Source organism: Mesoplodon bidens (genome assembly GCF_964165515.1).
Source record: "Mesoplodon bidens genome assembly, chromosome: 11".
Taxonomy (NCBI): Eukaryota; Metazoa; Chordata; class Mammalia; order Artiodactyla; family Ziphiidae; genus Mesoplodon; species Mesoplodon bidens.
Window position 1 is genome coordinate 8,307,665 of NC_138167.1, and position 25,632 is coordinate 8,333,296.

Genomic DNA, 25,632 nt, shown 5'->3' on the forward strand with positions numbered 1-25,632 from the left:
GGGATTCTTTGTGTCTAAAGGAGATCTACAAAGAGAAAGGTTTGGGATCAGAAAGTACTTTCAACCAGAACAAGGTCCCTACCACTCCTGGGTACCTTCCCCACCCCCCCTCCAAGCCCACACTGGCTTTTCCTCTCTCTTCCTTGTGCGTTTCCCTCCCATAGCAAGACCTTCAGACCAAGGGCAATGTGGATAATTTCCCAGTTTTCCAGCTGGGCAGTTCACCAAGAACAAACCCAGACATCAAGGCCAGACCAAAAAAACATCTTCTTGTTTTAGACAGAAGACTCCTACATCTGGGGGATTTAATGCACCCACTGTCCGCTTAGTGCATTTCCTGTGTCCGGAGCTTCTCTGCCTGTCGGCTCTGGTCTCATAAGTTTCCATACCGTGCTGCCAACTTATAATAACAGAGGCGGCAGACAGCAGGGTAGCAACGTCAGAGCCCACTCCGTACGTGAGCACATGCTTCGCAAACTGAAGCAAAGCTTGGAAGGGCGCGTTGCAGACCTTTCAGCCTTGACAGTGGTGTGCCCAGACCACCAGGAGCCTGGAATTAAATACCCTCAGTTCCAGTTCTCCACCATTAACGTTATCAGCTTCATCAAGTACTTCCTCCTTCAGTGGTGTCTGCAGAGAAATAAATAAATCAAGCCCATCCAAGTCCTGTTCCTGCCCAGATCCGGAGTCAAAAGTAAAATCTGAGTTGGATCATCCAGAGCACTGTCTCCCTCCTTCATTGTTCCCCAAATCTGGGCAGGAACAGAGAGTGAAATCTCTCCAGGACATTACATCAGTTCCTCTTTTACCCTTGGCACAAAAGTTCTTCCTCTCATAGTTCTCCCAGACTTCCTAAGGCTTGCCCTGAGTGCACACCCATCCCCTGAGCCTTGACGCCCAGGACATCAAAGAAAACCTGCAGGTAACCAGGCTACTGGCCAACGCCTGTGTCTGTTTTAAAGTTTGTAAGAAGGGAAATGGATTCAGGAAATAGGATTTCTCAGTACATGGTCTTCATCATCCTGAAGTATTTTTAATCCTTAATAAGCTTTTAAGGAAAGGGAGGTATTCTGTAAATGGCATTTAGAAGAAAATACGTGAAACTTCAGAATGCCACTGTCTTAAATATCGCTTATAATGATCATGTTCTGTGACATAAAAAGTGAACCGTGGACAAAAGATAAATTCATTTTTGTGGATGGCAGAATTGAGATCTGTATTAGCTATGAAAAGAAAACTTGCCTCATCCCCGAAAGATTGTAGATCATTTCTATCATACTAATAATTCCGGCCGTTAAAGTTAACCCCATGGGCCTCATCAGTATCCTGTAAGCATTAGTTGCATTGAGGTTAAAGTGAGGAAGTTGACTCGTCATCCCAACCCGTATCTCTGCAAGGTTGATTAAGCACTTTAATTCCGTTATAAAATCATAATCACGTAGCCATCACATCACCTGAAAACTAATAGTTCCTCAATATTATCAGATATTTTATTACTGTTTACATTTTTCCAGCTATCTCATAAATGTTTTTATTTATTTATTTATTTATTTATTTATTTATTTATTTATGGCTGTGTTGGGTCTTTGTTGCAGCACGTGGACTTTCTCTAGTTGGGGTGAGCAGGGACTACTCTTTGCTGCGGTGCACGGGCTTCTCATTGCGGTGGCTTCTCTTGTTGTGGAGCACAGGCTCTAGGTGCGCGGGCTTCAGTAGTTGTAGCTCGCGGGCTCTAGAGCTCAGGCTCAGTAGTTGTGGCGCACGGGCTTAGTTGCTGCGTGGCATGTGGGATCTTCCTGGACGAGGGCTCAAACCCGTGTCCCCTGCATTGGCAGGTGGATTCTTAACCACTGCGCCACCAGGGAAGCCCTCGTAAATGTGTTTGCAGTTTGTTCGAATCATAATCCAAGCAAGGGTCTGTCTCTACTTCACAAATGGTTGATGTGTCTCTTAAGTCCCTTTCAGTCTCTACAGATCTCCATTCATATCTTTTTTGTGTACATGCTTGCACACTCTCTAGGTGTTTGAAAAAGAAGTTAGCCATAATTAGTATAACTTTTCCCCTGTATGTGGTGTAACTTTTCTTTCCCCTTTGGCTGCTTTCAAAATTTTCTGTTTATTCTTGGTTTTCAGCAGTTTGACTCTGTGCCTGAATGTAGCTTTCATTGTATTTATCCTGCTTGGAATTTGCCGAGCTTCTTGGATCTTTAAGTTTGTATATTGTTGTTGCTGTTGTTGTTAACAAATTTGAGGACAATTTGGCCATTATTTCTTCAATTTTGTTTTGTTTTGTTTTGGCCCCATTCTTTCTGTTTTCTCCTCTTTTACAATGTTATAGTGACTGTGCAGGAAAATCATCTTATTTTCTTAGATGACCACACAAGTACTTAGGATAGGGTATCACAATCTCTAATTTGCTTTTAAATAATTCAGTTTTTAAAAATGTGTGTTGAGAGTGTGGGGGGGATACCAACCTACCTGTATAAAAAAAAAAGTTTTCACTTTCTCAAACTCCAATTACATTTCTTTTAGACAATTTAATATTGTTCCACAGGTCACTGAAGATCTATTTCTTTGTTTTTAATTTTTATTGATCTGTTTTCAAATTTACTAACCCTTTCTTCTATTATCTCCCATCTGCTATTAAGTCTCTCCAGTCCAATATTTCAAGTACTGTATTTTTCAGTTCAAAACCCTTTTTGAACGTTTCCATTTCTTTTCTGATAGTCTCCATCTGTTATCACTCATTATGACCATCATTTTCTTTAAGTGCTTGAACTTATTTATAATAGCTACTTTTAAGTTCTTTTTTGCTCATTCTAACATCTAGATTATCTCAAGAGTCTACTTCTATTGACTGCCATCCCTCTTGAATATGGGTCACATTTTTCTGTTCCTTCACATGTCTAGAATGTCTTTATTGGACACTGAATATTACATATAACATATTGTAGAGACTCTGGATTATGTTATATTCCTCTGAAGAGTGTTGATTTTTCTGCTAGCAAGCAGTTAAATAACTAGCCAGTCACTCTGAATTTGTGGAGGCTTGGTCTTATATTTGGTCAGGGAAGATTTATTTCAGTTTTGCCTTTAGCCCTCAGGCAAATCCCTTTGTCCTAGAGCATAGTCCTTACTCCTAAGGTGTGGCCATTCTGGGGTAATAAGCAGCCTGAGGTGTTTTCAGAGCCTTCCTTGATAGAGCCCCAACTCTGAACTCTGTCTCCAATACCATGGCCAGCAGCTGAGATTTCGTGTCTTTGAATTGTACAGCTGTTACCTTTCACTGAACTCCTTGGAGTTCCCCCTGCACATTGCAGTTCAGGAGCACGTGTTAAGGATTTGAGGGGATTTTATTGCCAGTTAGTGGCTCCTCCCTCTGAGGGTCCCTCCTTTATGGACTTTGTTTTCTCAATTTTTTTGCCCTTCTGGCAGCTTCATACTCCACTCCCTGGCATCTCAAGCAACTTTCTGTTCTTTTTCTAGCTGCCTCACACTACCTGGACTGGGAAGGACCCTCAGAGTGACAGCTGTATGAATTTGGATCTTACTCTGGGCAGTTCCTTTCTTGCAAGAGTAAAATCCCGTTCAGTTTCCAGTACCCTCAATAACTTTTTTTTTTTTTTTTTTTTTTTTTTTTGCGGTACGCGGGTCTCTCACTGCTGTGGCCTCTCCCGTTGCGGAGCACAGGCTGCGGACGCGCAGGCTCAGCGGCCATGGCTCACGGGCCCAGCTGCTCCGTGGCATGTGGGATCTTCCCGGACCGGGGCACGAACCCGTGTCCCCTGCACCGGCAGGCGGACTCGCAACCACTGCACCACCAGGGAAGCCCTCAATAACTTTTATAAGTATATTTTATCCAGATTCTATCATTGCTATATGTAGGAAAGTTAGTCTGATACAAGCCACTCTGCCATTACTGAAACTGGAATTCCCTTCTCCTTTGAGAAAAATGGTAGCATACCATAAATACTTCACCTTGCTTTTGCTCATCTAGCCATAGAGCCTAGAGATCAGTCCTTAGCAAAATATTTAGTTATTCCTCATTCCATTTTATAGCTGCGTAGTCCTCCATCATTTAGAGATATACCGTCATTTATTAAACCAGTCTCCTATTGATAGCTATTCCAATGTTTAAGCACTTTTAAATTCATGGCAGCATGTTATATAGTGGTTACAAAATAAGCCCTTTGCCTTCAGGCAGATGATCTTTTAATTATCATGAACAGTATTTCTTTTGTTCACTGTCTCATATGATTTGTGAGATCTAGTGGAGTCCCCATTTTCCTGTTAACCCTATATAAAACTTTAAGAAACCACCACCTTTGTCTCTGTGTACTAACCCTATCAGATTCCCAGATCCCCTTTATATGTTCTTCATATAGATGTTGTCGTAATGGATAAAGGAGGTATCTTTGACTTGCTTTACTTAGAACCATGGACAAGTCTTTGACCAGAACAGGGACCTGCAAGTATGCACATCCTTTTGGTGAGACAGCTCTGGGAACAGATGTGGCTAGAGAAACCTCATTAAGATGTGTGTGAGGCCCTGGAGAAAACTCCATTTTTGTAGGCAGATTTTTGTTCTTCCAACCCTTAGCAGGAAGGGCCTAAGGCCACATACGTGCTGGTCCCTCCCTCAACCCAGCCCATGGAGCTACTTCTGCTGCTGAGCTGTGTACACATTTTTTATATATATAAATTTATTTATTTTATTTATTTTTGGCTCACACAAGCTTTCTCTAGTTGCAGAGAGCAGGGGCTACTCTTCATTGCGGTGCACGTGCTTCTCATTGCGGTGGCTTCTCTTGTTGCAGAGCATGGGCTCTAGGTGTGCAGGCTTCAGTAGTTGTGGCACACAGGCTCAGTAGTTGTGGCTCGCGGGCTTAGTTGCTCCACGGCATGTGGGATCTTCCAGGATCAGGGATCGAACCCGTGTCCCCTGCATTGGCAGGCGGGTTCTTAACCACTGTGCCACCAGGGAAGTCCCTGAGCTGTGTACACTTCTGATGTCGTCCTTCCTCAGATGTCTCCAGCTTGAAAGTTCAGGTGGGATGGGGTGGAGGTATTGTCAGGGGTCCATCCCTCCTTCTTCTTACTTAACTCTACCTGTCTGACTGTGCACTCAGAAACAAAATGATCCTCAATGTTCTCTCAAGTACAAGATTGTTATTATGTAAATTAGGCCCACTGTGCATGCTTAGAGCAGGTTTTTTGGGGTTTTTTTGCGGTACGCGGGCCTCTCACTGTTGTGGCCTCTCCCGTTGCGGAGCACAGGCTCCAGACGCGCAGGCTCAGCGGCCATGGCTCATGGGCCCAGCCGCTCCGCGGCACGTGGGATCTTCCCGGATTGGGGCACGAACCCGTGTCCCTGCATCGGCAGGCGGGCTCTCAACCACTGCGCCACCAGGGGAGCCCTAGAGCAGGTTCTGATGTGACTTTCCCCCCTAGTTTCTACATAGCAGAGAAGTAGATATTCTAATGGGTACATAAGGTTCTAGAATCTTACTGGAGTCTAACTGGCTGGGTGACCTTGGGTGAGTTGCTTAACTTCTTTATGCCTCCATTTTCTCTCCTGTTAAATAGGAGTAATAGTAGTTAGTATCTTCTGCTTAGGTGTGTTATAAATTTTAAACAATATAATCCAGTACGTAGGATATATAGTAATCGCTTTATTATTATCATCATCATTATCATTAATACCAGCAACTCCTGGAGGTAGAGAATATGAAAGTTGGGTTATGAAAAGTCAGTGAAAGCATTTAGACCCCAAAAGCCACGTCGAAGAGTCGAGTAACAAAACGATAAAGAATGAACGTGTGGCTTCCATGTGTTTATAAGCCACTAGTAGGTGATTAATGGAATGTTTGTAGACATTTTCTGCTTGTCCATTGGCAGGAGAAGAATTTCGAGTATGTGCACTTTAATTTTTTTAAAGCGGTGAAAAAGACCCCGCATCCCAGGAAGAAAGGTGCTCCTGCAAGCTCATGTGCGCCACGGTTGCCGCCTTTAGGACCGTGGTGAGGTCCGTCCCCTGACCATCCATCAGGGTCTCTGATTGTCCTTCCCTCTGCTCCACAGATAACTGTGTCCAGAGGACCCCGAGGCCGTCGGTGGAGAATGTACACCACAACCCTCCCACTATTGAACTGTTGCACCGTTCCAGGTCACCCATCACGACAAACCACCGGCCTTCTCCCGACCCCGAGCAGCGGCCCCTCCGGTCCCCCCTGGACAACATGATCCGCCGCCTCTCCCCGGCCGAGAGGGCCCAGGGACCGAGGCTCCACCAGGAGAACAACCACCAGGAGTCCTACCCCCTGTCAGTGTCTCCCATGGAGAATAATCACTGCCCACCGTCCTCCGAGCCCCACCAGAAGCCCTCCAGCCCCCGGCAGGAGAGCACGCGGGTGATCCAGCTGATGCCCAGTCCCATCATGCACCCTCTGATTCTGAACCCCCGGCACTCCGTGGATTTCAAGCAGTCCCGGCTCTCTGAGGACGGGCTGCACCGGGAAGGGAAACCCATCAACCTCTCCCATCGGGAAGACCTGGCGTACATGAACCACATCATGGTCTCCGTCTCCCCGCCTGAGGAGCACGCCATGCCCATCGGGAGGATAGCAGGTAAGTGAGCGCTGCCCTTGCCACACTCCAGCCTCGGGCTTCCTTGGAGCCTCACACGGTCCCAATTAGGTGCCCTCCGAGGCTCTGGGAGGCCACGTGGAGGCTTCTGCCTGCAGGAGGCTAAATCCTTAATGGGCGAGTTAATGAGCCATGGGGCTGGAGGAGTTATGAGCCTCCGAAGTGTTAAGAAACAAATGTCCTCCATCCAGCTTACAAGGAGAGTCACAACAGAATCGTGGCTGAGCAAAAAAACATTTGAAATCAAAGGTTTATGAGCATGTCAATGGCCCTGTCCCGAAGTTTCCAGCAGCTAATTAACGAGCAGGCGCAGCATAAAGAACCTTTGTCTCAGATTCAGGCTTGTAATTCCATCCTCTGCACAGCAACTCCACATAGCCTTCACCTTGGGAGGGGGTAGGAGAGAAAAGCAGGATTAGGGTGTTGGAGTCTGGTGCTGCTGTGTCATTTGGACAGAGGAAACCACTCCCGAATTCTTTCCCTTCTATGCTGACAAGCCCAAATTTACTCCCCTAAAATGAGAAACCAGTGGAAACCAGTGAAAAAAATCACCACATTGTATTTTTGCTAGCCCGCCCATAATTTACATGAAGTCATTCTCCAGAAGCTTATAATCCTCTAACCTCTTGGCAAAGTTAACTCTTTTCCTAGAGCTTCTCTCCATTCACGAGACATTTTTGGAGCACCTGCTGTGCACAGACAAATGCACTGGGAAGTAGGGGACACGGAGCTGATAGAACACTTATTATTCCCTCAAGGGATTTAGATTTTACGAGGAGAGACAGACGTGAAAACCACTAAGCTCCAAGGCAGAAGGACGTAAGCCCTCTGCCCCGCCCAGTCAATGCACGAGCATTTATTGAGTACTTACTGTATGCGAGGATAGAGCATTTATTGAGTACTTACTGTATGCGAGGATAATTCAGTGCTGTGGAAGCAGCGCAGAGAGAAAAGGGGTGTTTTGACTGGAGGAACTGAGGAAGGGTGGTAGCTCGATGCTGAGGGTGATTATGGGTCCAGTAACGGGAGGGAGACACGGAGACAGGGGAGAGGTCGGAACTGTTCAGGGAAAGGTGAGAGGTGCCTCTTCCTCCTTGGGCCGATGCCGCAGGCGCGAGGTCCAGCTGAAGCTCGGGACGGAGCAGTGCTCACGACACCATGACGACACGGGCCCTGAGGCTGCTTTACTTCTGCTTTGACTCGTCCCTTTTTTAGTTAAGTCATTTGTCTCTAAATTCTTCTCTGGTCCCAAGGGCACCTCCAATGTCACCTCAATTTTATCATTATAAATAATTTACATAAGGGATGCTGAATCAAGAAAATCAAATGGCCAAGAACTATGACGTGGTTCAAAAACACTATGAAAAATTAAATGATGTACGCTTGGAATGGGATCCAAAAGCATCCCACAGGGTTGGGAGTGAGGAACGGGTGGGGTGTACATAAAATAAGATTAGTCACAAGCTGATGGCTGTGTGGCTGGGCGTTGGGTGCACCGGGGTTTACATTATTGTTCCGTCTGCTTTTACATAAAGGTTTTTTTAATAATGGAAAAAAGAGAAACTATGAAAAGAAAGGACGGGGATAAGGTAGCAACGAGCTTATTTGGCAAAGCCTGTGAATTTCCCCGGATAACTGGAGAAAGAGGGAGGGGTCAGTATATTCCTGGGAATGATGTAAATGACCTGTCTTGGACTTGCTAGGCTTTCCTTCTTGTCTGTGTTTGCCCTGCTTGTCTTGTTTCTCGCACGGTCTGTGCAACAGTTCTGGACATTTTGTGGATACTTTCTACTTGTTTATAATCCTCAGGATAGCTCTTCGAGGTAGCCTATCATTGCTCTGTTCATTGTATATGGAAGGGTCGTTTACAGGGGAAACCACAGAGGACACTGCACGGCAGAGAAGCAGAGGTCCCATCGGGGCTGGCGGACGAGGCTGCGACACAGCCCTTGCCGCGCCGTTGGCTACGCTGCCTCTTGGGCTGCCCTTGCTACCCCTGCGTTCCTAATCACCGTCTGTCTTGTCCACCTCCTCTGTGACGCCGTCTTTGCCACAGACTTCTTAGGAATCCAAGAGAAGCCCCATGTATCAAGTTAAATTGTTTAGGCTTAGAGCTGTTTTTCCCTTGTTTAGTAGGTCTGGAAACTTTTTAATATGGCTCTCTTAAAAACTGTGCTACTCTGTTGGTATATTCAAAAGTTCCGTAATCTCCATATGTCTGTATTCACTAATTTAACCAGATCCAGGATTAGCTAATGTAACCCAAAGGCACTGTTTTTCTCAAGGGTGAAACGAGAGAGAAGTCTACGATCTAACATTTAGTCTTGAGCCTGTGACCCTCTGAACAGTGCTCATCACAGTCCCAGGCTTCTTTGTTTCTCATTTGGGGTGTCCCTGTCTCTCCACGCCAACCCTTTGGGTGTCTTTTTGGACTACTCAGATCCTCGTAGAAATGATTCTTCATTTACTGGAAGTCAAATTCATTGGGTGAGTCATATGTACAATGTAAAGTTCTGTCATTACTGGACAGCCATAAAAGTCCTTCAGATCTCTATAAAGCAGCTTTTATATGGGAAGACGTCGCTTTTCAAATGAGCCCAGAGGGCACTGAAGGTGCTGCTGTGTGTCACACTGACAAATACCATAGTTGGAGGATATGGATAAGAGCACGACTTATGTGTGTGGATCAAAAAGTAAATCACGTATCATTTGCTCAGGCACTCCTGGGTGTATGCCTTTGGACCCCTTGTGTGTTTACAGCACTGTTCTGCATTCATGGGGGTGGAGCGTTCCAGGAGGTGTAAGACACGATCTTTGTCATGAGAGACCTGAAGACAGTGAGCTACAAGTGCAGCTTGTGGTGTCTTCCAAGGACTCCCATTAAGTGGCTGTAGGAGGTTGGAGGAGAGGTGTCAGGAAGGCTTCCTGGAGGGGCTGGCTTTTAGCTGGGCTTAGATGAGTGCTTAGAATATGGACAAGTGGAGATTAAAGAAAAAGAGGTCATTCCAGATGGAGAAAACCCCAAAACAACGTAAGGCCTAGTATATTTGTTCTATTTCAGATAGAAATGTAAACTCAAGAATCCAGGTTCATTAAAAAAAAATCCACCATAGTTTAGCAATTCTTTCTTTTTTTCACACTTTAATATCTATGAAATTGGGAGGCATCACACAATTAAGAGGTCCCACGCAAAGTTATGATAGTTCACTTAGGTATTTACCTGGTGGAAAAACTAAAATCTTCAATAAAAGAAATCCAGGAGGTAGTGGACAGTTTAAATACAAACCACAAATTAGATCAATTGAAATAGACACATATAGCTTACTTTGAAAGGTGTTGCTTATTTTTCAAAGAATAGGAAGGACTGTGGTTGAGTTTAACAAGTTGGAAGGGCTGGCATTTGTGGGAGAGAGTTTAACATAGGAGAGAGTGAGAGAAGATGCCTGGGTTCTGGTTTTTTATTGAACAGCCAGTGGTATGTGCAACACGGAGCAAGTTGCTTCTTTCTGTGCTGTTTGCTATTTATTGTCCTCAGGAAAGGACTGCTTGGTGGCAGGGGGACGGGGGAGCCTCTGTCACCTCCTAACACTTTCTCAGCCCACAAACGTTTTACTGGCCTGTGTCTCGCCAACCTGTTTCATAGCCAAAGAGTGGTACTGGCAGTGAGCGCCGTAAATTGAAGAAGCGTAGCCCAGGGGATGCTGTGTTTTCAGTATATATTGAAAATAACTCTTAGAACTCGGTGACTTCAAAGCTAGAAGGGTCTGTTACAGACCCATCTTTTACAGATGAAGGCACGTCCAGTGTTCAGCCTCCAGCTTCAACCACTGTTCTCTCCAGCACACTTGTTTCCTTGGGACTGGGGACTGGAAATGCAGGCCTGTGGGCCAAATCAGCCACCGCCTGTTTTTGTAAATCCAATTTCACTGGCCCACGGCCACACCCACTCACTCAGTATTGTCTGTGGCTGCCTTGGCAGGGTTGAGGAGTTGCAGCAGAGATTGGACTAAAATATTGACTGATTGGCCTTTTGCAGAAAAAGTCCACCGCTCCCTGTTCTACGCGACTGTCCGCTTCTATGTTCGGGATGCTTTGGAGTCACGGGTGTAGAAAATGCCGTCCCTGCGCTCAAGGAATGCCTCACACCTCAGGGAATGAGGCGCGCCTAAGACGTGGAGGGGACGAGGGCAAGTAATGTAGGGAAGGAGCTAAGCTGTAGAAGGCAGGCTGATGGCCGAGTAGCCCAGAGTAGTTACAGTAACGTCATTAACATAAGTAAAATACAGCCGAGGAAAATAGTGTAGCTCTGCACACTTGAGCTATGTAAAGATTATTCATTCAAAAAGTCACACGTATCTCTGTGTGCCGGGCATTTTTCTAGGTGATGGGGCGCAGCGTCTCTAAATGCCAAAGGTTGTGTCTTTGCTGGCATAAGACAATAATCCCTCTTACTTTATGCCATCAGACAAACTAAGCTCTCTGCTTTGGTTTTAACTAGAGACAGCTCAGTTTTGTTTTGTTTGTTTTTTTAAAGAAGATATTGGGGGTAGGAGTTTATTAATTTATTTATTTTGGCTGTCTTGGGTCTTCATTTCTGTGTGAGGGCTTTCTCTAGTTGCGGCGAGCAGGGACCACTCTTCATCGCGGTGCATGGGCCTCTCACTGTCGCGGCCTCTCTTGTGGAGCACAGGCTCCAGATGCGCAGGCTCAGTAGTTGTGGCTCACGGGCCTAGTTGCTCCGTGGCATGTGGGATCCTCCCAGACCAGGGCTCGAACCCGTGTCCCCTGTATCGGCAGGCAGACTCTCAACCACTGCGCCACCAGGGAAGCCCAACAGCTCAGTTTTAAAAGAAAAAAATTGAAGTCATTTTGGCTTTCTCTTAAACTTCAATTCCATGAAAACCTGAGTTACCGGACTTCCTATCTGCGTGTCCCTTTCCTTGGACTTAATCCAAAAATCTGCTAAAGGGAGGAAGATTCATTGGCAACCTGGTTTGTAATCCATTCGTAACCATTCCCCTGCTCCACAGAAGTGCGGACTTTAAGAGGTCTGTACAGATTTGGTTGTTCAGAGTCCATGGACCATCCAAAAAGAGAGTAATTCTTTTCTTGTGCTCATCTCACTACTTTTGCCTAAGTCTCTTAATTTTCTTTGCAAACGTGAACTTCTTCACGGTCTGTGAGGATATCATTGGTGAGTTGATCTTAAAGCAGATAAAACAGAGAACCCCACCCCCAGACCCTGTACCCTTCACTTGCAACCCTCTGATCACACTTGGCCTGGCAATCTTTCAGATTCTCAGAGAGACTTAAAAAAAATATATGTGTATTATCTCTCAGGGTTACATTTTTAATAGAAACAAAAGGATTCTCCTCAAAGAGACACTGAATCTCCCGTATCACTTATTTGTCACCTGCCTAGAGCACTGTACTCTCTTGATTTGGTTTTATTGACTGGATGAGTTCTGTGTGCACAGAAATTCAATCCTGGGAGCCTCTGATCTGACATCAGATGAAGGCACCTAAGCCTGAGACTCCAGGGCCAGCAGCTTAGGGGCTCATCCTCAGGGCTCCCAGGCAGGGGGAGGTCACACTGCACCCTGCCCTCTTGTTTCCATCTCTGCTTCTTCCCCAGTGGTATCTGCTGGTGACATTGTTTCCAGTGAGGCACGTGGACTTTTATTTTCTTGTATAAATGAGCCTCAGGAGCAGCCCTGAAGGGAAGACGACATCATAAAAGAGAAAAGAAGCCTAATCAGACTGTGTGAAAGTGCTGGAGGGCTGTGTCATCCCCAGGCCTTTGCAGTAAGGTGTGGTGGTGTGCGTGTGTGCCTCTGCACACACACGCACGTGTGTAAATATTATGTTTGGAAAAAAGGACAGGATCGTGGGATGCCTCCATAAGCCAAGGGGGCTCGGGGTTTTAGTACCAGCTGGCAGAGCTGTGCCCTCCCATGCTACCTCGGGCAGAGAACCCTCTATGGCTCCCGGCCCAGGGCCTTCATCCACAGCCGGTGGGAGGGTTGCTGGGGTTGCACGGTGGGCCTGTGGAAAAGCATGGACTCCGGAGTCAACAGGATTAGAATCTAGCCCTTGTCTCCCAAGCAGAGGTATTTAAGGTCCCTGAAGCCTGGTTTCTTTATCCATAATAAGGATTATACTACTACTCATTTCTGGGCACTTTTGAGCACTGAAGAGACAATATGCCAACATTAGCCCAAGCAGGGTAACTTCTAAGGGTCAGTCAGTGTCCCTCCTCTGTGCCATTTCTCTTTGCTCCGCTCCAGGGCTGCAGAGACGAGAGCAGTGGTTATGGCCAGCACCACTGCCCACCGGAGCGGGTGCAGGGCCTTAACCCAGAAGGCCTGTGTCTGGGCGTTTGTTCTAAGTGATGTTGGCCTGAAAAGTGCACCCCTTCAGGGAACCCTAGTTTCCTTGGAGATGAACTTCTTCACTCCCTCTTACCTCCTCTGAGGCTTTGCCCGCTGTCTGTATTTGGAGGAGATGGAGGAGACCCTTGGAGAGAACAGAGTCCTTCACCCCGGCAGGAATATCCCGAGGTGCCAGACTCCTCACACTCTGGCTGAGTCACTGCACTTTATTTTTCATTGTGAGCCACTGAGAAATCAAGAAGAGAAGGAAAGTTTCAGTACAGCTTTTTTAAAAGATAAAACAGGACCAGCACAGTGACTGGGTAGAAAATAATAGAAGGGGATTGAGGAGACTGGAAATTCCAGTTTGCTTAAGGGCGTGCATTTCTGTAACAGCGTCCCTATGTCCCAGCAGTCCCTGGCTGCAAACTCCCAGGCTGCCTCCATGCCTGAGGGAGGAGGGGTACGTCTTACTGGGTTTTAGCTGGGGGCTTGATCTCTGCATTTCCCAGCCTCACTCCACACCCGCTGCAACCAAAGGTGGAAAGGTTCAGCGGTGTTTGTTTGCAGCTGCGGGTCCCTCTGCCCCGATGAAGCCAGGAAGCATAGATCTGTATTCTCTGCCTCGGCTTCTCCCTCTCCCAGCTTGCTGCTGTGCACATATGGCTTCTGTTTTCCTAAGCCACAGCAAAGCACCAGCAAGCACCCATTGTAAACACACCTCTGCGTATCAACACAGGGTTGGCTGCACTGGATTTATCAGCTTTCTGCTTCTAGGTAATGGCTGATCTAGAATTGAGGAGGAAAACAAAAAAACCCTGCAGATAGCCCCCCTGCATGTTGTAAAACCCGTGCTTCCATAAGCAGGGTTTCTCAAGCTGGGCGCTCTTGATATTTGGGCCAAATAATTCTTCATCGCCGGGGAGGAGTTCTTTTGTGCATTATAAGATTTTTAGCAGCATCCCTGGCCTCTACTCACTGGATGCTATCTCCACCCCAGTTGTGACAACCAAAATTGTCACAGACATTGTAGAATACCACCTAGGAGGCAAGATTGCCCCTCGTTTAGAACCATTGCTATAAAGCAGAGAAGCAACTTTTTATTTTGGGTGTTACTGACCCATTTTGTTGCTGAGTCTGAAATAAATTTATTAGTTTTTCATAATAAATTTAAAGCAATGAAACAGGAACGCTAGGCCTCTCCTTGTTGGTGATTATATCCACAGAACTCCAGTTTACAGACCTTCATTTAAAATTCCATTTGGGCAGTTAAAACAACATAAAATTACTTTCTTAGATGCTTTCCTGAAATTTGAATTTCGGGAAATTCAAATAACTTGTCAATAACTCGACTTGCCCACTCAGATCTTTTAAACATCAGTTTTGTCTAGCTTGGTTTTCTAGGTTGTTTTTTTTTTCCTTTAGAAACCATGTTGGTTATGTGTGAATTGCCCATCTTTTTACAGTCTCTGCTCAATAAGCTTGTACAATGAGTCTCTGGTAAGAGACTGGTAGGGGAGGGAAAATATTTCTCCCTAACCACAGGAAGGGATATATATTTTTTTATTTAACAATGCCTTTTAACTGTGGATGCCCAGGGTACCTCACCCAGCAGGAAAGAGAGAGAACTCTCTTTCTGCAATTGGAAAATAACACTTCACTTGAGCTAAACCCTTTCATGAGCTTCCTCTCATGGAAGAGACAATCCAAATCATGAACATTTGTTTAAAATTCCCACATGCCTTGACAGAGAAGGCCCTTTAGTTTAAGACACATGCAGCTAAAATTAGTGAAGACCTTGTGATATATTTTTCACATGCATGTTCAAGTGTTTTGTAATGGGATGAACTTTTGGTGCATTGTATCATATAGTATGAAGCATTTTTATCAATGATCAGAAAACACTGTATCTGTGCAGACACATGGATTTTGACAAAGCTGAAAAACTGCTGGTGGGTCATGGCAACAGCCTCCAGAGGACCTAGGAACTAAAAAGCATCTGCCTTTTATTTAACTAAAATCTTAAAAAACAAAAGTAACTCAGATGGCTTGAACTTCGATTGTTAAAAAAAGTTGCGTGGTCAGGCAATTTTTTTTTTTATCGTCTGGCACAATTTTTAACTAAAGAAACAAAAGAATCAATAGTGTTATAAAAAGCCACTTATACTCTGAGCTTGAAACAACTACTTTATGCCACAAAATTCCTGTTGCTGCCTCTGTTAGTGACTGAGTAATTCAGTATGTCTTGAATGTCAATATATTTTTATTACTCAGCTAAAGTTGGCTTCGCTGGATTAAGTGTCATTTAAAATGATCAATTGGCCCCTTGTTTGGGGTTATTTTCACACTGATGAAAGGGAAAAGTTTGCAAGATACACGTGTTCCTGCAACTCATAGGTAAGGTCTGTTCTGCGGTAAGCCCTGCCCTTCATTTACCAGCCAAACAAACACAGATCACATTCTAGATTTTTTTCAGTAAATGATTTACAACATAAAGGTCTCAGTTCGATGCCTCTGAAGAACCAGCATGGTAGGTACCCAGCGCTGGTTAAGCCCTTCCTTTGAGAAACGGTAAAATGGTTTTAAATGGAAACCATTTTTTAAGTGCGAACCAACGGAAAATGGTTCGCACTTCACCATTTTATGAGACACAGAATGTCCAAAGCAGTAAAAGAGAAGCTACAGAAACAATGAAAGTGAAAACCCCTCAGCAGATGGTGTTAAGACAACACTCACTTTACATTTTAGCTCCAGGAAGTCTTAGAGGTGAGGGACTGCCAATATATTGCTCACCTTCCGGTGGGCAGAAGTTTCTTCCGTCAAACTGCAAAAGACAACCAGATCAGTCTTTTTAACTATTAAATTGTGTTCAAATGATTCACTCTAGAGAATCACATTGCCAATTCAGATGCATCCAAAAGGTGTCATGAAGCCTCTCGGTGGTAAAAATGATTGTAACCCTGTCAGGAAACATGGAGAAGCTGTTACACCTTTGTTCCTCCTAGTAGGCTGGCATTTTGTGTGATAATATTTGGTCTTGCCAGATGGTTTCTACTTGGAAGAGCTTGTGGGAAATTAAAATGCATCTGCCATTTGATGCTAAGACAAAAACTGGACAATTAAACCGCATCTCAGTTCTCTATTTTTCCACCTGTGCTAAAAACGATGTAAGACAAGGAGGTGGCAGAGAGGGAGAAAGACACTGCCTACGTCACTGCTTTGCCTACAGTCGCCCTCTTACAAGTGCCTTAAAAATGAGCTCGATTATTCTCAGTGTGCGATGGCGTGTGGCACTCACCTCTCAAGGTGCTTCCTGATGCTGGGACTGGGCCCCTTGCTGTCTCCCTGCTCCTCGGCGCCCCCTGCTGGCGACCAGGAGGGCAGCGGCAGGCAGGGGTGGTAACAGAATCTCTGGTCAGCTTCTCTTAGCGTAGGGTTCAAACTCCAGGAGTCATCCTTCTGAGAAGGACACCACGGGTCCTTTTCTGAAACAAGAAACCACACGTCACATTAATTTTTAGACACAGATCCATCGGGGGAAAAAAAGATACAGTAAGGGGTACTGAAGATGTCATTTTAAGTTTCATGGTAGTTCCTTAAAAGATTAAGCCTCCTGGAAAATGCCACATTTTAGCCCAGTTCCTTCTGCTGTTCAGTGAGAAAGCTGGACTGCATGAAGGACACACGCAGAGTTAAAGCTTGCTTGGAAAAGTCCTTGACTAACAGTTACCTGTTAACCCTCTCCTCTGAGAATAGACGTCTCAGCAGGACGTGTGGCACAGCACGGGCTCCAGACTCCAACCTGTGTCACTCACGAGCTGTGCCTTTGAGCCAATGACCAAACCCGCTAAGCCCCAGCTTCCTTGGCCGTAAACTAGGAATAGCAACAGCACTGGCCTCCTCAGGTGCCCTAAGGGTCAGAGGCAAGCTGGCTGGTAGAACACACAGCCCGGTGCCTGCAAATAGCACCCAGTAACCGCTGTTGTTATTGTTTTCCTTACTTTCTCTTCACTCAGTAATCCTGGAGAGAGTTGACGTTATTATTCCCCTTTCATGAAGGAGGAAACGGAACCTCAGGGAGATTTAAGCAACTTGCCCAAGGCGACCTGACTCGTTTCCTCTTGTAAATATGTGCCAGAGGAGGGTGTGTTGCATTCTCCGGGAGGTGAATGTTTGGCTCGCTCTGAAATAGCCCAGGTTGGGGACTGGACATTCCCCACGCAGGTGTGCCAGGCCTCACCCAACATAAGGAAGTAAGGAAATCTGCACCTTGCGGTGCAGGAGCCCCAGAGTTCAAATCCCAGTGACCTCGGGCACGAGAGGATTAGACAGGATGCAGTGTGTAAAGTGAGGATTAGAAATAATGCTTGCAAAGTGCAGGACACATACACGGCGTCCAACAAAATTAATCGTTTACGACCAGCCATGCTGGCTAGTGCTCATCAAAGCTCCCAGAAGCAACACTGCACACCGGGGGGGTCTCTTATTCTCATCTGGAGGCCAGTCCTGCATCAGCTAGACTTAGAAAGTCCACATCTGCTCCCATCCGCCTATCAAGGCTGTGTTAGGGGCCAAGCCACCCCCGGTTCTGGCACCAATCCCGAAAGCACTAGAACAGGGCAAAGGTGCACAGCCTGCATCTTCTCTTTCAATTTGCCAATCCACAGCCAAAAGTCAAGGTCTAGCCCAGCGCCTGGCCTGTACAAAGAAAGATCTGTTGCCTGACCAAGTGATCCAACATTGGTTTTGCACGTGGAGAAAGGGATTTTCTGCACTGGGTTCCTTTCTACACTGATTCCATTATAATAAAACGATTTTTAAAACCTCCGAAGTAGCTATAAGGAGACTATCCATATTCTTTCTAAAGACCATGCTGGCCATGGTTCCCACAGTCGTAGCCCCCAAACCACAGGGGTTTTCTTCTCCCACAGCTTTTCATGCATCGTGCTTCTTTTTCTGCCACTTTTCAGCCGACCCCAATCGTCACGTCTTTATCCGCTGAGTCTCACCCTCCAAAGTAACCTTTAGCGCCACCATTGACACCACATTGCTCCTCTGAACACGAGCACACGCTTTGCCCTTTTACCTGCCAGCCTGTCTTCAGCCCCTTTCCAGAACCAATTCATTTGCAGTTAGAGCTTGTTCCGTCCCTTCTGTGGGCTCTGCTCAAGTTCAGGTCATTGGTCATGACCGTGGACCAGTCCCTTCCTCCCTCTGGGTCTCTGTGTCCTCACCTGAGGGGGGAAGTTCTGGGCCCGGACAGCCCTGAAGGCCTCCACAGGCCACAGGTTGCCACCTCACAGGTCTCTCTGTGCCTTGCTCCCCTCACTATAAAACGAGAATGTGTTTTTGTTTTAGTTTTGGCCGAGTGGCTTGCGGGATCTTACTTCCCCAACCAGGGATCAAACCCAAGCCCCTCAGCAGTGAAAGCGCGGCATCCTAACCCCTGGACCACCAGGGAATTCCCAAAACGAGGAAGTTAGACCATCCATCCAAAGGAGGCAAAAGCGGTTACTCGATTATTTTCTGATTCTTGCCCTTAGTACTTCATCAAGCAACCTTGTCAACAGTGTTTTCTTGCCCTTTTCCTCTGTAGACTGTAGACTGCTTTGGGATTACGTCTATCAGTTGCTTTCTGACAGCCGGTACGAAAACTTCATCCGATGGGAGGACAAAGAATCCAAAATATTCCGGATAGTGGATCCCAATGGACTGGCTCGACTGTGGGGAAACCATAAGGTAAAAGGGCACCAGATATTCGTTCTATAAAGTAGGGCCAAAATCTAGTCTTCATCCCTGGGTTGGAGGATAATTGTCTGTCTTCTGCTTCCTGTCTGCCCATGATTATTTAGTTTATTCCTCACTGGACAAACAATTAGTTGCAAAGGGGAGGAAATAATTAAAGATGCCCCTTTCCATTTGTGCCTTGTGCCAGTTAAGTCTCCCGGTCTGATAGGCCTCATTACGAGTAACCGTCACTCCCCTGCCTCGGCCCGGTCCTGCCACCCACGCCATCGTTAGGCACTGGGTGCCAGGGATGCACTGTGGCACTCTGTGACTCACAAGGGGGCTTTGGGAAGCGTCGCTTCTGTTCCGCTGGGTTAGAAACTTCCATGGTCGCAAAAGCCCAGTTCTACATGGAAAATGCTTTATCCTCTGACTTTAAAGCATCTCCTTGAAAAGCAAACAGTGCAAGAAGTCTGATTGCCCCTACAGTGTTCCACCTTGGGAAGAGGGAATCGAATTTAAAAGATAAAGTCTTTTATAGTTAGGAAAACCATTAAAGTGCATAGATGTAAAAAGTGGGTAAAACAACCTTTACATCCACTGATGGATGAATGGATAAGGAAACCACGCTATATACACACAATGGAATATCCTTCAGCCTGAGAAAAAAAAAAAAAAAAGGAGATTCTGCAGCGTGTGGCAACATGGATGAACCTTGAAGACATGATGCTGAGTGAAAAGAAGCCAGTCACAGAAAGACAAATACTGCCTGATTCCACTTACTCAAAGTTAGATCTAAAATAAGCAAATTCATTGAGTCCAGGAGTGGACTGGTGTTGCCAGGGATTGGGGAAACGGGGGAGATGGGGAGTTACTGATCAAGGGGCATAAAGTTTCCATTAAACAAGAGGAGTAAGTTCTAGAGATCTGCTGTAGGACACTGTACCTGTAGTTAACCCTGTATTAGGTGCTGTATTATGCATTTAAAAGTTTAAGAGGGTAAATCTCATGGTCAGTGTTCTTATCACAGTAAAATAAAGTAAAATACGCAGAGAGTTCCCCTGCCAAAAAAAAAAAAAAAAGAAAAGAAAATTAAGATAAATCTGTATTCCTACTTGAAAAAAAAAATGAGTCAGCAAGATCCAGGCCTGACCACAGACAGGTAGCAGTGGGGCAGAGGTGGCAAGGCACCAGGAAGGCCCAACTCCAGATCCGCCGAAGGAGAGGCAGGCCACAGGGCAGACACCGCTGAGCTCTGCCCTGGCTGCAGCCTTGGAGGATGGCAGCCCGTGCTCTGGCCCCGCTGAGGAGGACCTACCAGAGGCTGTCGTGACCAAATATGGCCAGACCCCACTGACACCATCCACCCTGTGAGTCACTGAGAAAAATCGCTCTGCAGCTCGCACAGGGTGCCCTCACCCCAGGGCTCGGAACCACTGTATTCTTGCTTCCATGACAGGAATTTAAACAAAAAAATCTCTTCCTTAAAAATGACAAACCAGAAACACAAGCTTGAGAAAGGTCACTGTAAAAATTTTTTAAATTTTTTTTAAAAAGGAAAAAAGGAAGAGAAATTCTCTGTGGGTCAGAAGGTGAAGGATGACCCCCCAGACAGGGGGAACTGCAGGAAATTCCTCGGGCACAGCAGAGCGCAGGCCTGGGAGAGGAAGTCCGGGAGGCCACTGCGAGATGTGCTTTGTTAGCTAGACTCACCTTAGGAGAAACCTCAGCGAGGACGTCTGTGAAAAAAGCCCAGGGGTGGGCGTGGCAGGGAGCAGATTAGCAGGTGGCTTTCCCAACTGGCAGGGCCACAGAAGTAGCTGAAGAGCTGGATTTGAATAGCTCCTGCAGCGTCTTTTCTGAGGTTCATTTCATTGTGTCTTTGTGCTTTTTTTCCCTCTTCCGCCTTTGAACAAACAGAACAGAACAAACATGACCTATGAGAAAATGTCCAGAGCCCTGCGCCACTACTACAAACTAAACATCATCAGGAAGGAGCCAGGACAAAGGCTTTTGTTCAGGTAGCACTTCCGTTTTCTCCTTTCCTTCTTCTGGGAGGATATTGTTTTCTTCAAATAAGAGGGAGGAGGGAGACTGTTACGATCTCTACCTGCCTATCTGATCCTCAAAGCCATCACTGCTACACATTCGATACCAGGTGGTGGTTTGTTAGAATTTAAGAAAAAAAAATTTTTTTCTTTTCCACTTATGTCTAACCTAGAGTAAAGCCAAAACTAAATAAACACAATCTGACTCACCTTTCAAATAATGCGATGATCAAACAGTATTATCTGGCATTTATATCTATGGTAGTTAAAGGGAGCAATCAGAGGAGCCGATGGCAAAGCAGGGAACTAAACAAACCTAGGCCTCCAGGTTGCCAACCCTGCCCGTTAGTGAATCATGAAATAGATTTAATGATTCTAATTTTTTTAATGAAATAGAACAATTGAATAGGAAAGGATAGAGTTGAAAATATCAGACTGTATCACATGAATTAAGAGTGACTGTTGATTCATGAAAACTGTGATTCAGGGGTGTGTGTGTGTGTCATGATGTAAAATATATTTATGACAGTGCCTTGTAAAAGTCTGAAAGCTGCTGCAGTAGACATTCCTCTTTCCAGAATTCCTCCCAGCTAATGAGTTCCAACCATTTAACCTACCACATAGATTGTGATTCCTAGGCAAGAGAGGAGAAACAATTAGAAGAGGAAAAAGAAGGGATCTAAAGGACCAATCAGGAGAGGGAGACATAGCCCTCTGACACTGGTGGTAATTGACGTGGTGAGACCAAATGAAGCTTGGGAGAAGGTAGGATTGACAAACACGACCTCAGGTTCTGCGTTTTGGCAAGTGGGACAGAGGAGAATTACAGATGGGGCTAGAGATGTGGATTTGGGTCGAAAATGACAAAATGACACTGTGTATGAGCAGACGAGCTCACTGGGATAAGTACTTACTGGAAAGAGCAGAGAACCTGGGCCTGAGCATTGGTAACGTGTGGTAATGTAGGAGCAGTAAAAAAAAAAAAACAGCTGCGACCTTCAAAAGAAACAGAGAAGGCTTTTCAAGAGCTGGAAACAGAGTAGAATAAAGTGGAAAAAGAAGCCTCCTTTCTCGGGCTCTGCTGATGCCTTCTTTTCATCCTTCACCCTAACCTTAGTCCTGGGCTTCTGTTCTTCGCACGCTATACTTTTTCCCTGGACGGATGGATCCCGTGACACAGCTTCAGTTATCACCTCCGTGAATGGGCTCTCAGATCCCTACATGCAGCTCTAAAATCTCCCTGAAATTCCAAATCTTCATTTCCAAGAGCTTCTTATAGGACATGTCCTCTTAAATATCACATTAATATCTCAGACATGAAATGTTCAAGACAGGCCTTCTTCCCATACTGGAAATCTCCCCACCCCCAGAATAAATGTTACATCAACAGTGGCATCACCATTGTTGAAGTAACCAACCTTGACACTAGAGTTATCTTTGACTCTTCTTACATCTGAGTCATCATTGTGCTGGACAGTCCATTGGCTCTTCAGCACCATTCCCGCTCCAGTCTATGTTTCAGGGGCTAGAAGCCTGGGAACCACATTTCCCAAGATTTCTTACCAGCAGGCTCCAGGTTGGAATCTACCGATAGCAAGTACTCTCACGAGACCTGGAAGATGAAAGCAAAGCAGAAGCATTATTATTGCTTCCCTGGCAGTGGAGGCTGATGTCTAGACTTCATGACTGATACCTAGATTAATTCAGCAATCTCTGCCTCTGGTCCATTCTCCTGCCTCCCAAATTCATAATACACACTGCCAGCTGCCCTCCAACACTAATAGGGTTCCCTGTGCCAGAAATGTGCATCACTTTAACCTTTGCTTTTTTAACATATATACCCCCAGGTCTGCCTCAAGTCTACTACCCTTTATGACACCTTCTTCAACTGCTGAGACACGCACAGATACCTTCTTCCATCATGTTGGGTTTCCTTGGCCCTAAACCACATCGTGATTTACATTTTTAGTAGTTGTATATATGAAGTCCTTCTCCCCAACAAGTAGGTCATAAGCTCCTAGAAGGTAGAGGGTTATATTTTATATATATAGTTCTGTTTTATACCTTATGGAGGCTTTTGATAAATGTTTCTGGGCAAGCCTGGTGTGGAATATCAGAAACTTAATATGCAAAAGCCGTCAAAAGAGGATAGGGGTGCTTCAGAGGGCCAAATATAGCACATCTGTGGACTCGGACTGGAGGGGATTATTAGTGACTCCAGATGTTGAGGGAGAAGTGTTAGCTCCAGGATAAAAGTGGAAGACAGGCTGCAGATGCTACGCAACAGACTGCTTGAAAAAAATCAGCAATAGGGGTTTCCCTGGTGGCGCAGTGGTTGAGAGTCCGCCTGCTGATGCAGGGGACACGGGTTCGTGCCCCGGTCCAGGAGGATCCCACATGCCGCGGAACAGCTGGGCCCGTGAGCCATGGCTGCTGAGCCTGTGCGTCCGGAGCCTGTGCTCCGCAACGGGAGAGGCCACAACAGTGAGAGGCCCGCGTACCGAAAAAAAAAAAAAAAAAATCGGCAATAATGGGCAGAAAAGTAGTCGTAGGTGGAAGGTTCACAGGCTTCCAACAGTGATTGCAACAAGATAAAAGGAAAGAAGAGTGCCATTTGTGAGGAGAGATCAGTCATTTTTGAGGAAATGAATGTCGGAAGCCAGACTCGCCCCAAAATGAAGGCTTCTCGGTATAAAACCCGGTGTGTAATCAAGTGAAGTGTTAAACTGGAGGGGCTCTTGGAGATTTCGGTGTGGATGATGAGACAAGAGCCCAGACAGTGAGTAGGGCTCAGAGAGTGGAAGGAGTCAAGAGGGTTCCAAATAAGGGCAAAGCTAAAGGTTTGGAGGGTGGCAGGAGCTGTGATTTATAGAAAAAGAACTGGCGAGACTGGAGTGAAAGGTTCATGCTAGTAAACAGTAGAAGACAAGAGAGTTTCCAGGTTGAGATGACCGAGGGGCCCAAAGAGTGGATCCTTGACTTGATAAGTGGTCGTCACAGGATTTTTTTTTTTTTTTTTTTGGCCGTGCCACAAGGCATGTGGGATCTTAGTGCCCCAACCAGGGATCAAACCCATGCACCCTGCATTGGAAGTGCAGAGTCTTAACCACTGGACCACCAGGGAAGGCCCTCATCATAGGCTTTTGAACATGAAGTGATGAGAGAAAATGTCTGTTTTAAGACAGGTCATGTGGTACCGAGCAGAGGAAGGGAACGGTGTGTAGGCTGTGGAAAGGGCCCTCCCACCGTAAGGACGGAACGTTTGCAGCCAGGCAGCCTTCCTGAACCATGTAAATCATGGTCAAAACACGGCACTGATGTAATTTCCAAATGACCCCAGCGACCAAGAAGATGAGGCTTGCTGTATGCACCTAGCTGCAAAGGAAGACAGAATAAAGGGGATGAATGGCTAGCATTTGGGGTGGAGTGGTGATAACATTGAGAAAGATTCTTTCTTTTGGCCTTTCTAATTTCCAGAAGCTCCACCATCTTGCCCTATTCCCCAGCTTTTCCACCTAGCATTTAATTGTATCCTTCGCATTAGATTCAAGTTTTGAATACCATTCCTCGGGCTCACAGTCTGGGATGGAAATGGACATACAGCGCTCACAGGTCTTTGTAAAATCTAACCCTCTGAAAATCAGAGATGCAGACACGTGTGCTGTCCCAGGGCCCCCTCACCTGGTCACGCAGGAATGCATCACACGGCTCCGTCTTCTTTACAGTCATCCTAGACTTCTGTTTATCATTGTTTTGCCAACTTTCAGGCAGTCAGAGGAAGGGGTAACTTTTTCTAATTTGTGCTAAGTTAGCATTATGACCAGGTTCAGTAGCTCTCCAGCTGTGTGAAGGTGATGGGAACTCTCTTTTTAGAGTTCAAGGTAAAGACAGCTTTAGGAAATTGTAACCTCTTCACGCCACCATTTCCTCTTCCAAAGGTTTATGAAAACCCCGGATGAAATCATGAGTGGCCGAACAGACCGTCTGGAGCATCTTGAGTCCCAGGAGCTGGATGAACAAATATACCAAGAAGATGAGTGTTGAAGGAACCAGCCCCCGGCTCAGCGGGCCGGTAGCCAAGGGCGCCCTGCCCGCCAGGATGGCTGGGGCGTGACGGAGCGGAAGGGAAGAGACCCGGACATGGCAGTGACACTTCTCTCGCCCAGCGTGAGGGATCCCGGAGCACCTTAGACAAACCACTCGGCAAAGGCGGCGCTGGAATTCTGGCCAAGGGCACCAGCCTGGGACTCATCTTCATGGTTCCTTCTCGTTTGGAATCTCTGTCTGTAACTCCTCCCCCACCCCGTTCCACCTGTTGTTAAGTTTCATGGTGTTTTTGGTTTTGTTCTTTTTTAAGACCATGCAGTTTGACTTTTCATCATTCATATAGGGGAAGACATCGAGGTTGTTTTCCTATGGAAATATATATCTATTATATATATATATATTTTTTGCAAATCTCACAAAGTGCAGAAGCCCAACTGGTCAGGAGAGAGAACACTTGCAAAAGGGTTCAGGTTCTCTTGATCCTGCCACGTGGATCAGGTTTGTTCCTGTTGCTGTTGGGTCTTGGCTGGAAAAAAAAAGAAAAAAGAAAAAAAAAAAGATGCTTTTAAAAAAGATAAAGTGAAAAGGAGAGCTCTCTTCTTCTCTCTCTGGCTCTCTTTCCTTCCCTGCCCCGTCCCGTCCTCCCCCCTCGCCTGTTGTGGAACTTCAGATGCCTTTTAGCAGAGTTCAGCCTCTTTGGAGAGTCTTGGGAATTGCTGGCACCTAAACGCAATCAGTGGTCTGGGTGCTTTATAGCCGGCACCACAAAAATCAAACCCACATCCCAGCATTTG

At 46.0% G+C, this 25,632-nt stretch overlaps 1 protein-coding gene across 2 annotated transcripts in view; it reads left to right on the forward strand.

Annotated features, from left to right (window-relative positions):
• ETV6 (ETS variant transcription factor 6) overlaps positions 1-25,232 on the forward strand; it is a 246,593-nt gene extending 221,361 nt beyond the window's left edge. For both annotated transcript variants that reach the window (XM_081248514.1, XM_081248513.1), the window contains exons 5-8: positions 6,082-6,627; positions 18,613-18,755; positions 20,664-20,764; positions 24,730-25,232. In XM_081248514.1, the coding sequence (XP_081104640.1) occupies positions 6,082-6,627; positions 18,613-18,755; positions 20,664-20,764; positions 24,730-24,835 (896 nt within the window). In that variant the 3' untranslated portion in view covers positions 24,836-25,232. The remainder of the gene's footprint in view (positions 1-6,081; positions 6,628-18,612; positions 18,756-20,663; positions 20,765-24,729) is intronic.
• The last annotated feature ends 400 nt before the right edge of the window (positions 25,233-25,632 follow it).